A 12,569-nucleotide genomic window follows, 5' to 3' on the forward strand; every position below is an offset into this window, starting at 1 on the left:
ACATGTTTCAATTTATTGCTGCTTTCAAGGAATGCAATGTGTCAGTGGTTGGTTGCATCTGTACAATTTGTACATCTTTATCACCCTCAGGTAGTTGCCTCTGATGGGCATCCTGGTATCCTACCAAGATACCACTCTCTCCTGGAATCTATTGAGGGGATGGGCCAGGCTGGTTCTGTGAGCCAGGACGTGATGGTGGTGGTCCAGAGAGTGTATTCCATCCCTGTGCCAGTCTTCTCCAGGCTTCCCTCCAGGTCCTCCTCAGCTCCTCCTGTTGAACAGAAAGGCAAAAGCAGGTAATTTTGGACCGTTTTGTTTCCCACTGACTGAAGTTTGTCATGCCAGAAGAGTTTTGAAGGGATTAAATATATTTCATCTGATTCATATGCTTGTGCACCACAGTGCGGAGGGTTACTCCTTGGTGGCACATTGTGTCCCAGTGGTTAGGGCTATTGTTCTCAGGCCTCACAGAGTACGCACACTGTAGCCATATGCCGTTGTTTGACAAAAGACACAAACATGTCTAATTGAATCCAGCCCCACTGTGAGCGATGCACGCCAATTCTGGAGAAAAGACAGCGTGATGTTTTGAGAATCTCATGCACCAGCAAGCCACAGTTGAATTGTTGCCCACTCGCACTGCACTGGGTAGAACAGGTTTGTAGCAGTTTATTTATTTTTTTTGGAATATTCTCAAAACTGTGTCAAAGAGCCTTAGATGTATGAAAAGCTATGGTAACCTGCAGATTTCAAAGTCATATTATTTATTTGACTTGCTTTCATTTTTATCAGAATTGACACCATTCATTCATTTTCTACTGCTTATCCTCACAAGGGTCGGGGGGGTGGGACATATATAATCACAGGGCACATATAGACAAGCAACCATTTACACTCACATTCATACCTATGGACAATTGCGAGTCACCAATTAACCTTGCTTGCATGTTTTTTGGAATGTGGGAGGAAGCCGGAGTCCCCGGAGAAAACCCATGCATGCACAGGGAGAACATGCAAACTCCACACAGAGATGGCCGAGGGTGGAATCGAACTCGGGTCTCCTAGCTGTGTGGGCTAACCACTCGGCTCCCGGGGTGCATCCCAAATTGACACCATGTCATGTCCTAATTGTTTCACATTACTGTAAGACATGCAAGCATCCATGCAATACAGATATCCTCATAGTTGTATAATGATTAGACAAATGGTCAATGAGTTATGGACAAGTAGTTGCTAAGTCCAGAGACATTTAGTTTGATGGTGGCCATGTTTATCAGCCACTGTTGATCAAATTGTATACACATATGCTTGTCAGTGTACCAAATTTGTTGGTGATTTGGCTAAACACCCTAAAGTTACAGCGGGTGTTTTGTAGAGCACTTTGAGCTGTGGGAGAAATTTCAAATGAATCCAATTTGTTTGAAAAGTAATATAACACAGGTCACACAGGAGGGGTGGATGTTTTGACAATTTTTCACCCTTTTACTATGTTCAGCGGTTCAGTAGTAGAACATACTGTACATATATAATAAATATGTAATTGGCGGTTAAAATGCATGGTTGTCGATCCATTTTCAGTTAATAGTCTGTGTAAACGCCCCCTTAGCAAGGAAGCCTCAAGGGAAAAACTCCATAAATAATTCCAACACTGCTTTGTGGAGGGTTCGAAGAAGAGCCATAAAACTTCTGTTATCACTGTGAGAGAGGGAGAATGCTGAATGCAATGGTTATCAAATTGACTATGTATTAGTATTAGTATTGATTAATATTAGTATGATTAGTATTGATTGATTGATTGATTATAATTAATTAACCTCTCCAAAGGGTGAATTGTCATGCACCATAACCAAACACAGTCAGAAGGTGGAAAGGTACAAAGCTATGCTGTAGGGCCCCTGAGCAATTTAGAGCGTTCAATGCCTGATTTAAGGGTGCCTTGACTCGCTGATTCTGGAAGAGGACACCCAGTATGTTCTCAAGGCTGTTTTGACCCTTCTGTCCTCTGGTCCCCAACTAAGCCAAACAACCCAAGTCAGTGATTGATTAACTTAATTAGTACAAACTGTATTCCACTGGTAGTGTACTGGTTTACATAACAGTCTTTTCGGCATTCTCCGGTCAATTCAAATGTCCTCGGACTGCTGAGACCCTGAACAGGATAGGCGATACAGATATAGATGGATGGAGGTCCATCCTTCAGAGGTGAAACAGAAAGGCTTTCTAAAATCTCACATGACATTGAAATGTCACCCAGATTCAGTAGAGTGGTCTCGTTGTGGTTAATGAATCAGTGAATGTGCCATTTGAAGTCGGGCTATCCAATCTGACCTTTAGTTGCCTGGCCCCTCTCATGTTTGAACTGTGCTAGTAATAAAATAAAGACATTGGTTTTGTCATAGTGGGATGAGGTGAGAGGGGTGGGCAGTGAGGAGGAGGAGACCAGGTCAGCTGACAAGTGTATAGCAGTTGTAATTTGACACTTGCTCCTGCCATGCTGCCCCTGTGGCTGGTAAACAAACACCGCCCTCTGGCCGGAAACACTCCCTTTCCTTCCTCTTAACTCAACCAGAGTCAACAGGTTTAGTTAGTAGTTACGGGACGGAGGTGGGGCAGAGGTTCATCCAGATAACAAGGACTTGCCTGCTCATAGCTGCATATTTGCCAGGAGGCCACACACTCTACCTCCACCACTCATTTCTAACGTCATCTTTGCACAAAAGTTTTATTAGAAGAGGTTTTTACCATGCTGCTTCCATTGTACTTTTCCAGGATGCTCGTGTAAAAAAAGAAATAATAATAATAATTTGCACCTTGGTGGTCCTGTTCTATGTGACGACTCGGACACTTTGTCTCTCCTATCGAGTCCCCAGCCTCTATGAGTCACAATGTTTTTGATCCTTTTTTTGTTAACGCGCCCAGTGAAGGGGAGGGTGATATTTACGACTGAAGAAGATTCCTGTAAATTTGGAATAGAATAAACAAAAAGATTAAGTGTTTGCAGGAAGTGAGAAGAGTCTAGTTCTTTTTTTATAGTGGTGAAGGAACACAATGTGCTCCAAGGATCCTGTTTCAGCCATGTTTATCACCCCCCTCGCACTGATTGGTGGACAGCACATAAAAAGGAATCCCGCCTGTCCACCCCCAGCACCAATAAGGCCCCTCTGCTGTATTCTTATTGCATAGGTCACTTTCTTCGTGTGTTGCCAAGTAATGTCCATGTGCTTGGGGTGCGTACACAGTGTGACTGTGTGTGTGTGTGTGTGTGTGTGTGCAGCTTGCACAGAGTGAGGAGTTCCTGGAAGAAAACTGCTTAGAATTCTGTGAATGCTCACAATAACAGATCCCTCAAAACAGCCTACGACAGAAGCCCACCAATGGCAGGAGGTTTTTCAGGAGTGAGAGGTCTCACATTTTAGGAAGTTAGACTGAGGACAGCTAAAAGTCCTGCGCCTGTTTATGTCAAGTCCAACCACCCTATTTGTTATCGGCGTTAGAACAGGGCAGATACAGGGGTGTCAAAAAGTGTTTGCCACCTTTCTGATTTCTTATACTTTTGCATGTTTGTCACACTTAAATGTTTCAGATCCTCAAACAAATTTAAATATGAGATACACAAAATGCTGTTTTTAAAGGAAACTTTTTATTATTATGAGAAAAAAAGCCTGCTAATTAATAAATCCTACTATTGCTGATAATACTGTATAGTTTTCTGAATTGAGGTCGAGGTTTGTTTCTAAAGCACATTTTAAAACACATCATGCTTCCCCAAAGTGCTGTACAAGGATGCACATATTTGCATGTTTTGGCATTGTGTCCATACGCAAATGTATGTTTTTGTCCATAAAAATGTAACCTTTGGAAAATTGGGCCAGACTGAATATTTTGACAAAATTCCAGCTTCAGCATTTGTGTAAAACAGTAAAACAGATCTTTTTGTCTTGTGTCATAACAAATGTGTGACATTATCCCACCTGTTTTGTGGATAGGGGGACTTTGCCTTTAATTGTGTGAAACACATTTTGTACTATTTAACACAAACCTGAAATTTAATTAGATTTTTGTTTTTTGCTGGGTGGACGAGTGGTTAGCATGCAGGCCACACAGCTAGGAGACCCGAGTTCGATTACATCCTCGGTCATCTCTCTGTGCAGTTTGCATGTTCTCGCAGGCGTTTCTCCTGGTAATCTGGCTTCCTGCAAAAACATGCTAGGTTAATTGGCAGCTCCAAATTGTCCATAGGTATGAATGTGAGTGTGAATGGTTGTTTGTCTATATGTGTCCTGTGATTGGCTGGCAACCAGTCCAGGGTGTACCCCGCCTCTTGCTCGAAGACAGCTGGGATAGGCTCCAGCACCCTTGCAACCCTCGTGAGGATAAGCGGTAGAAAATGAATGAAGGAGTTATACTAATACATGGGAAATAAATGTTTCAATTTTGTTAAAAATAACAACAGATCTCCACAAGGCCACTCCAGTCAAACAGTGTGCTCATCGTCTTTATGCTATACAGGCATATACAGGCATATACAGGCATAATCTCTAAAATGAAGAGTTATAAAAAAATACCAAGTGTTATAGAAAATATTCTTTGATGAGCTACTCAAAATCAGCGCACAGAGAGCAAGAGCATAGAGCAAGGTTGTTAAGTGACACTTTAAAAAAGTAAGGTAGCACCAGAGAGAACAGAAGAAAGTGAGAGCCAGGAAAAATGTGTAAACAAAGTCGATTGAATGAATTGAAATGTGAGCGATCACACACTGTGGCAAGCTTTCAGTTGACTCCACATTTTACAGACTATTTTTTTTTATTCTCAGGGTAATCAGGGACAACCGGTGTAACTTTATCTGGTCGTTCGTGCGCACGTTGATGAAAAATTTGCTCACAGTGTCCCATATTTTAGTCACAAAATGCATGATTAGCCAAAATGCACATATCCACATCATAAATTATAGCTAAAGTAACCCACACAAAAAGGACTTAAGATACAGTACATGCAAGGTGCACTACATATGAGGCGCACTGTCGATATTTGAGAAAATTAAAGGCTTTATGGTGCGCCTTCATAGTGTGGAAAATACTGTAAATTGAACCCCAAAAAGCCAAAGCACGAGCATCCATTCCATCGCAATAACAAGACCACTACACTGCTCAATTATTACTGTTGCTTTCAGGGGATCAGCGACCTGGCAGTTAGTATGTGTACTGTAGAGTTAAAGTGTTTTTTTTATTTCTGACTGTGAACATTGCATGTGTCCTGACCGTGTGTCTGTGTGCGGCTGTCTGCAGAGTGGACAGTTGAGTTTGCTGATGTTGTTTTGACGTGTTTGTTTGTGCTATGAAGAGATTGTTGATCCTCCATATCATTCTTCCAATGCCTGGTAGACTTTATACATTGTGAGAATCAAGCGAAAGCAACAACTACAGCCAATATTGAGCATATCGTGTACTGTATTCTTCCACAATGCACCGCACCACACGTTCTCAAGCAAGTCTCATGTTTACAAACAAAAATTAGGTTTTTAATTCATTTCAATGCTGAGGCAATCGCGAAATACCGTAACACGGAATGCCATGAACCAAGGACCACCGGTAGTGTATTATTGAATGATGCAAAGTGAGTGCATTGCCTGCATATGCCGTCCCAAGAAGAATAAGACGTGCAATGGGAAGTTTGAAAATGTTTTATAGGGAAGGAAGTGCTGTGTTTACATTGCTTGACACCAACAAAACACACTAATGTAAAGAAGTTTAACTCGGCTTGTTTCAGCTGCAAAAATGTTTTCTTCTTTGGACCTTAGCCCCTTTCAGCTGGGGTATGTTGTGCTCAAAAGATTCTTATTTTTTCTTTTTTAGGAATTACTAGAAATGATCCTGATGTTTCTATGTTGTGGTGTGGTGTGGTGTGGCCATGCTGTTATTGACACATTGTGCTAATATAATTTTTTTTCAAGAAATCAGCCCGGGTGGGATCTGTTGAAACCTCAATCCATATGTTGTTTTTCTTAGCTGTGAACCAGATCTGTATTTAGGTCCTAACTTAATGCAAACAATCAGGAATAACTTTGGTTAGACCACGAGCTCACAGCACCTAAAGTCATGTGAAGAATGTTATTTTGACATCTATTTTCAGAACTCTCTAAACAAACACAGACAGACCTCATGTTTACAAACAGTTACATTTATAGTGCCAATCAGGTGGTTGAAAACAATCTTGAAACTTCCCACTGCCTGGAATTTTTTTGCAAGCATGCACATACATGATGGGTCTGCTGACAGTCCTCCCTCCTCCCTTTTTCCCAGTCATTTTTCTCCCTCCTACTCCCATTGCCTTGCTCGTTTAACCGGGGGATTTAACCTCCAGTGTTTACTCCTCCATACTGGTGCAGGGCTGTGTCTGGACTTGACTGCCAGAGATAGTGGGTCCTGTAACGCTTCCAGCTTTCTGCTCCCATGAATACACAACACTTAACTTAGTAATTTTATAAGCCAAAGGTTCCATTCTGTCAGCAGCAGCCAGTCAAACCAGCCACAAGCATAATCAGGTGTCAGTGACATCTTTGCTCTGTGTTATTGGTTTGTCACAGAGGTTATTATTATATTAGTAGTTATTTTGCACTCTGTGAGGATCACAATAATAATTTAGAAGTAGTAGAATTTAACACTGTTTTGGTTGAAAATTTGGCAATATTGAAACTGCAAGCCTTTTGTTACTGTGAAAAAGGCCTTGAGGGTTGAAAGCACAGCATTGTCACAATAGTTATCACAGGTAGGTACCATATTAGGAGCATGCTGAAAAGAAAAAAATATGACCACTACTACAACAATAAGCTCACAATATTATACAAATAAAGTCGTAATAATAGCAAAAGATTGTAAATTACATTTGTGTGGGGATTTTTACATTCACTCTGTAATATGACGTCTTTATTATTCTTGTACTTTTGTTCACAATAACCTACTGTATTTTTGATGTTCTGATATTCTTTGGAAAAAAATCTGGCTATTTCAGGCTTTTATCTTGTAAAAATCTGACTTTACTCCTGTATCATTTTGACTTGAAAGAAATGTGAGACAAACAAGCTATTGCAAACATTCATTAAAGTGAAATAATGTGTTCAAAACCTTAAGACCACAGCCTTTGAAAACCCAAATCTTTTTTTGTCTCACTCCCATTTTATTCCGAGCACACATATGTGCACACTGCTTCCATCCGCCATCATCATGCGCAATTTCAGGGGGCAAAATAACTTCATACATACAGTGAAGAAAATAAGTATTTGAACACCCTGCTATTTTGCTATTTCTCCCACTTAGAAATCATGGAGGGGTCTGAAATTTTCATCGTAGGTGCATGTCCACTGTGAGAGAGATAAACTAAAAAGAAAAATCCAGAAATCACAATGCATGATTTTTTAACAATTTATTTGTGTGATACAGCTGCAAATAAGTATTTGAACACCTGTGTATCATCTAGAATTCTGACCCTGAAAGACCTGTTAGTCTGCCCATTAGAAGTCCACCTGCACTCCATGTATCATCCTGAATCAGATGCACCTGTTTGTGGTCGTTAGCTGCATAAAGACACCTGTCCACCCCATACAATCAGTAAGACTTTAACTTGTAACATGGCGAAGACCAAAGAGCTGTCCAAAGACACCAGAGACAAAATTGTACACCTCCACAAGGCTGGAAAGGGCTACGGAGCAATTACCAAGCAGCTTGGTGAAAAAAGGTCCACTGTTGGAGCTATCATTAGAAAATGGAAGAAGCTAAACATGACGGTCAATCTCAATCGGAGTGGAGCCCCATGCAAGATATCACCTCGTGGGGTCTCAATGATTCTAAGAAAGGTGAGGAATCAGCCCAGAACTACACGACAGGACTTGGTCAATGACCTGAAAAGAGCTGGGACCACCGTTTCCAAGGTTACTGTAGGTAATACACTAAGACGTCATGATGTGAAATCATGCATGGCACGAAAGGTTCCCCTGCTTAAACCAGCACATGTCAAGGCCCGTCTTAAGTTTGCATATGACCATTTGGATGATACAGAGGAGTCATGGGAGAAAGTTTTATGGTCAGATGAGACCAAAATAGAACTTTTTGGTCATAATTCCAATAAGCGTGTTTGGAGGAAGAAGAATGAAGAGTACAATCCGAAGAACACCATCCCTACTGTGAAGCATGGGGGTGGTAGCATCATGCTTTGGGGGTGTTTTTCTGCACATGGGACAGGACGAGTGCACTGCATTAAAGAGAGGATGACTGGGGCCGTGTATTGTGAGATTTTGGGGAACAACCTCCTTCCCTCTGTCAGAGCATTGAAGATGGGTCGTGGCTGGGTCTTCCAACACGACAACGACCCGAAGCACACAGCCAGGAAAACCAAGGAGTGGCTCCGTAAGAAGCATATCAAGGTTCTAGCATGGCCCAGCCAGTCTCCAGACCTGAACCCAATCGAAAATCTTTGGAGGGAGCTCAAACTCCGTGTTTCTCAGCGACAGCCCAGAAACCTGACTGATCTAGAGAAGATCTGTGTGGAGGAGTGGGCCAAGATCCCTCCTGCAGTGTGTGCAAACCTGGTGAAAAACTACAGGAAACGTTTGACCTCTGTAATAGCAAACAAAGGCTACTGTACCAAATATTAACATTCATTTTCTCAGGTGTTCAAATACTTATTTGCAGCTGTATCACACAAATAAATTGTTAAAAAATCATGCATTGTGATTTCTGTATTTTTCTTTTTAGTTTATCTCTCTCACAGTGGACATGCACCTACGATGAAAATTTCAGACCCCTCCATGATTTCTAAGTGGGAGAAATAGCAAAATAGCAGGGTGTTCAAATACTTATTTTCTTCACTGTATATAATAATAATATAGTATAGTATTCTAACTTTATTTTAGTATAATGACAAATATTTATTTGAATAAATTTACTGTATTTTTTCTTGTCAGTGTAGCCCCAATGCAAATCCTTATGTTGACTGTGTTTCCCAGGCTTTGTGTTCTCGTCCAGGACAACTACGGGGTGTTCAGCGTGGTCCAGCTGCACATCCTGCCCTGCCAGGATGACCTGCGCCAGTACCACCAGGCGTGGCAGGGGAAGACATGCATGCTCAGAGGTTTGAAGGTGGTGCAGCGCATCACCCGAGACAGGTGAGACTCGCACACCTCACTGAGTCTTGTCTTTTTTTTTTTTTTTTTTAAAGCATTGTACATAGCTTTTCACTTCAGTTTCCTCAGAAGGTAACCATTAATGTAACATTCTCATAAAGTACTTTTAATAGGGGCTTCTGCTTAAAGTGTGGATAGCAAAAAGCGTCAGCAAGTGGGACCGCTTGAGCCACAAGCTCAGTCATCACATACATGAGTTTAACATCTTATGAATGAAAGCACCCCTCATTGCTCCTCTGTCTGCAGCTTACATGAACCTCATCATGTCGTCCTGTCTCGACGTGCTACTTTGTTTACATGTAAGGGGATACTGAGGTGGACTTGTGAGCGACAGCGGACAGGGTCCCAGATTAGAACCAGTTAGAAGAACCGACATGAGAACATCTCATGGGGGTGGATATGTTTACATCCTATAATATTCCTCGAGGTTGTGGACAGTTTGTGATGGATGGCCCGTCTTAGGTGCTTATACTTGGGCCATGTTGTTGGCTCCTGTGGAAAGACACAGGGTTTTCAGTGGCTTGGTTAAAGGAGGCTTTTATTTTCATAGAGGGCAGTTGCTATTCAGTTCTTTGCATAAGGAAGAGTTGCACATTTTTGGTAACTTGCTTTCTTGAATATTAAAGGAAATTCAGTGGAACCTCCAAAATGGGACAAAAGCGTGACAAGGACACCAGTCAAATTCACAAATTCACATTGAGAAAAAAAAAGAAAGAAAATAAATAAGCGAACCATTCCAGAGTCAAACTCTCCCCATCATATAACCCTTACAAACTATGTCTTAACTGTCATACAAGTATGAAAATACGTAATAACCTAATGTAATAGAGTAAAACACAAGCCTTACCTTTCCCAGGTATGAAAATAAGTTTTAAAGGAGACCTATTATGCTCATTTTTTGGCCCTTTTGTATTGAGTTGTTGACTCATATCGAGGAGCTACACACAATAACCCGCACAGAAAGCTTTCTAGGTCTTCCAGAATCTGCACCTATGTCAGCTGTATTTCATTGGCTTTCCAAAACGGTCTGTTTTAAGTTATTCCACCCCCAGCCCGCCGCCGTGAACACCCACTCCGCTATGATTGGTCATACTCCGTGCTAACACTGTGAAATCGTCACAGTTCAGCAGATCGTGGAGGGCAGGTCTACAGCTTGTTTTCGGGAACGCTCATACGTATATGGAAGTCCGGCTCACTGTGACGTCACAGGGATTTACATTTATAAAATCTATAATGTTTTAAGACACGTGTCAGTAGCATAGACTAAAGGTTAAGTGTTTAAAGGTTTAAGTGTACTAAAGGTTTGTATACTTAACACAGCTAATTGAGATTATTAAAGTGAAAAAGAAATGAAGTATCTGTAACCCTACACTATAGCTCATGAATAAAGTAATTATATTTTTACAATATGCTTGTGGGCTGAAAATGCACATCGATACCCTCGGACCTGTCTTCAGGCTAAGAGAACTAACTGGGAGCCTCTTGTATCTTTTCTACATGCAGCTGTCAGTCTTCCACATCAATCTCTCGCTTAAAAAAAGAGCAGGCATATTTTATTCAAATGTCAAACGTAAGGCCTTGTAAATGTCAGCCTTTTGCCTCTTTTGGCAGCGATGCTAGCAATGCACCTTACTCATGTTGCCCGTCACGGGGAGCAGCATTTTTTTCCTGTCAATGCTATTTGACATGTGTCACATAAATCAAAATACAAAACATTGGGCCTGTTTGGGCCGAGCCGGCTTGGTAGCACATGTAAATGACGTGGAAAAACACAGCTTTCTTTAAATCTGCAAGTAAAAATGACTAGAAACAGCAGAATAGCAAGTGTCGCTGAGTTTGTAGTTACTCATCCTCAAGCAGTCTCACTGGACTTGAATGGGCTGCAGAACCAGTTCCATACAAAGGAAGCCTATGATTACAAGGCTGACTAAGTTGCTGATAAGACGGCCAAGCGCACGGATGAATAAGTAGCATTGAGCAGGCTGCTGTCAGCTTGTGCTGGAGTTTCTTCTTTCCTTTTCCTTTGCTTTCTTCCTCAGAGTTTCGGTTTGATGGAACATCTGTAAAGTATTCATCAGGCATGAGTTGTCTGTCATTAGTGCAGGCTTAATCAAGCTGCACAATCACATGTAATTACTTGTCTGCTTTATTTTGTGTGTGTGTGTGCGCTACCAATCTTTCCACTCGCCTTGACAGTGTCAGATCCCACTTGTAAAAAGTGTTCTTGTTCGTATGAACCCTGCCAGCCTGAGCACGTTCTCGCTATGTGACGTTAACAAGCACGCCGCCTTAACAGCTCCGGCCTTCCAGCAGAAGTGAAACCGCTTGCCAAATTTTCACTAAAGTCCTTTATTCAGCAACAAATCCCAACCTCAACCCCACCCCCACACCATACCCCACCCAAAACTCACTCTTTCATTGCCTCACTCCTTAATCTAAATTCGCTCTCACTCTCTCAGGCGCTCCAGTCTTTTCAGCCTGATAGACAGTCTGTGGCCCCCACTGATGCCCCTTGAATGTCATGGAAACACCCCAAACCTGACCAGTGTAAGTTCCAACTTTTACCCGCTGGACACCTGCACAACATAGTACAATTATGTGTTTACAAAACAATAAACTTTTTTTTCCCTGTATTATATTGTATACTATTGTGGTTTGCTGTGGTATAGAACTACACTTGGGTTGCAACAATCACTTTATCAATTGATTAATATGAAGTATGTTGTTTCAATTAGGCGTCCGAGTGGTTAGCACGCAGGCTTCACAGCTAGGAGACCAGAGTTCAGTTCCACCCTTGGCCATATCTGTGTGGAGTTTGCATGTTCTCCCTGTGCATGCATGGGTTTTCTCCGGGTACTCCGGTTTCCTCCCACATTCCAAAAACATGCTAGGTTAATTGATGACTCCAAATTGTCCATAGGTATGAATGTGAGTGTGAATGGTTGTTTGTCTATATGTGCCCTGTGATTGGCTGGCGGCCAGTCCAGGGTGTACCCCGCCTCTCGCCTGAAGAAAGCTGGGATAGGCTCCAGCACCCCCACGACCCTTGTGAGGATAAGCAGTAGAAAATGAATGAATTAATCATTTTTCAATCCAGTTTGTAGTTGCAACATAAATGTGAGGGCACAAAGTCAAACCTTCATTTAAGAACACCAATTTTTCAAACTGAGAAACATTTGTTTTAAGCCTTAAGTCCAAAGTGAGCTTATTTTTACATGTTAAGTTTGCTTTTACATGTTTAAATGTTGCTTTATAAATTGTCTGTACAGTAAAATTTTTTTATGGTGGCATTTTGACCCTGGAGCAGATGATTATTAGTTGTCTAGTGGAGAGGTTCCACTGTAAAAACTGTCAAAGGTTGTATAAAAAATGATGACACCGTATATAAAGGTAC

General features: G+C 41.5%; 1 protein-coding gene across 1 annotated transcript in view; it reads left to right on the top strand.

Annotated features, from left to right (window-relative positions):
* Positions 1 to 12,569, top strand: part of spidr (scaffold protein involved in DNA repair) — a 44,859-nt gene that overhangs the window by 25,566 nt on the left and 6,724 nt on the right. Inside the window, exons 10-12 of the mRNA XM_058067371.2 lie at positions 91 to 296; positions 8,999 to 9,157; positions 11,635 to 11,722. Of these exons, the coding sequence (XP_057923354.2) occupies positions 91 to 296; positions 8,999 to 9,157; positions 11,635 to 11,722 (453 nt within the window). The remainder of the gene's footprint in view (positions 1 to 90; positions 297 to 8,998; positions 9,158 to 11,634; positions 11,723 to 12,569) is intronic.

This window comes from Doryrhamphus excisus, linkage group LG6 (assembly GCF_037039965.1).
Source record: "Doryrhamphus excisus strain RoL-2023G ecotype Guam linkage group LG6, RoL_Dexc_Guam_v1.1, whole genome shotgun sequence".
Lineage (NCBI taxonomy): Eukaryota > Metazoa > Chordata > Actinopteri > Syngnathiformes > Syngnathidae > Doryrhamphus > Doryrhamphus excisus.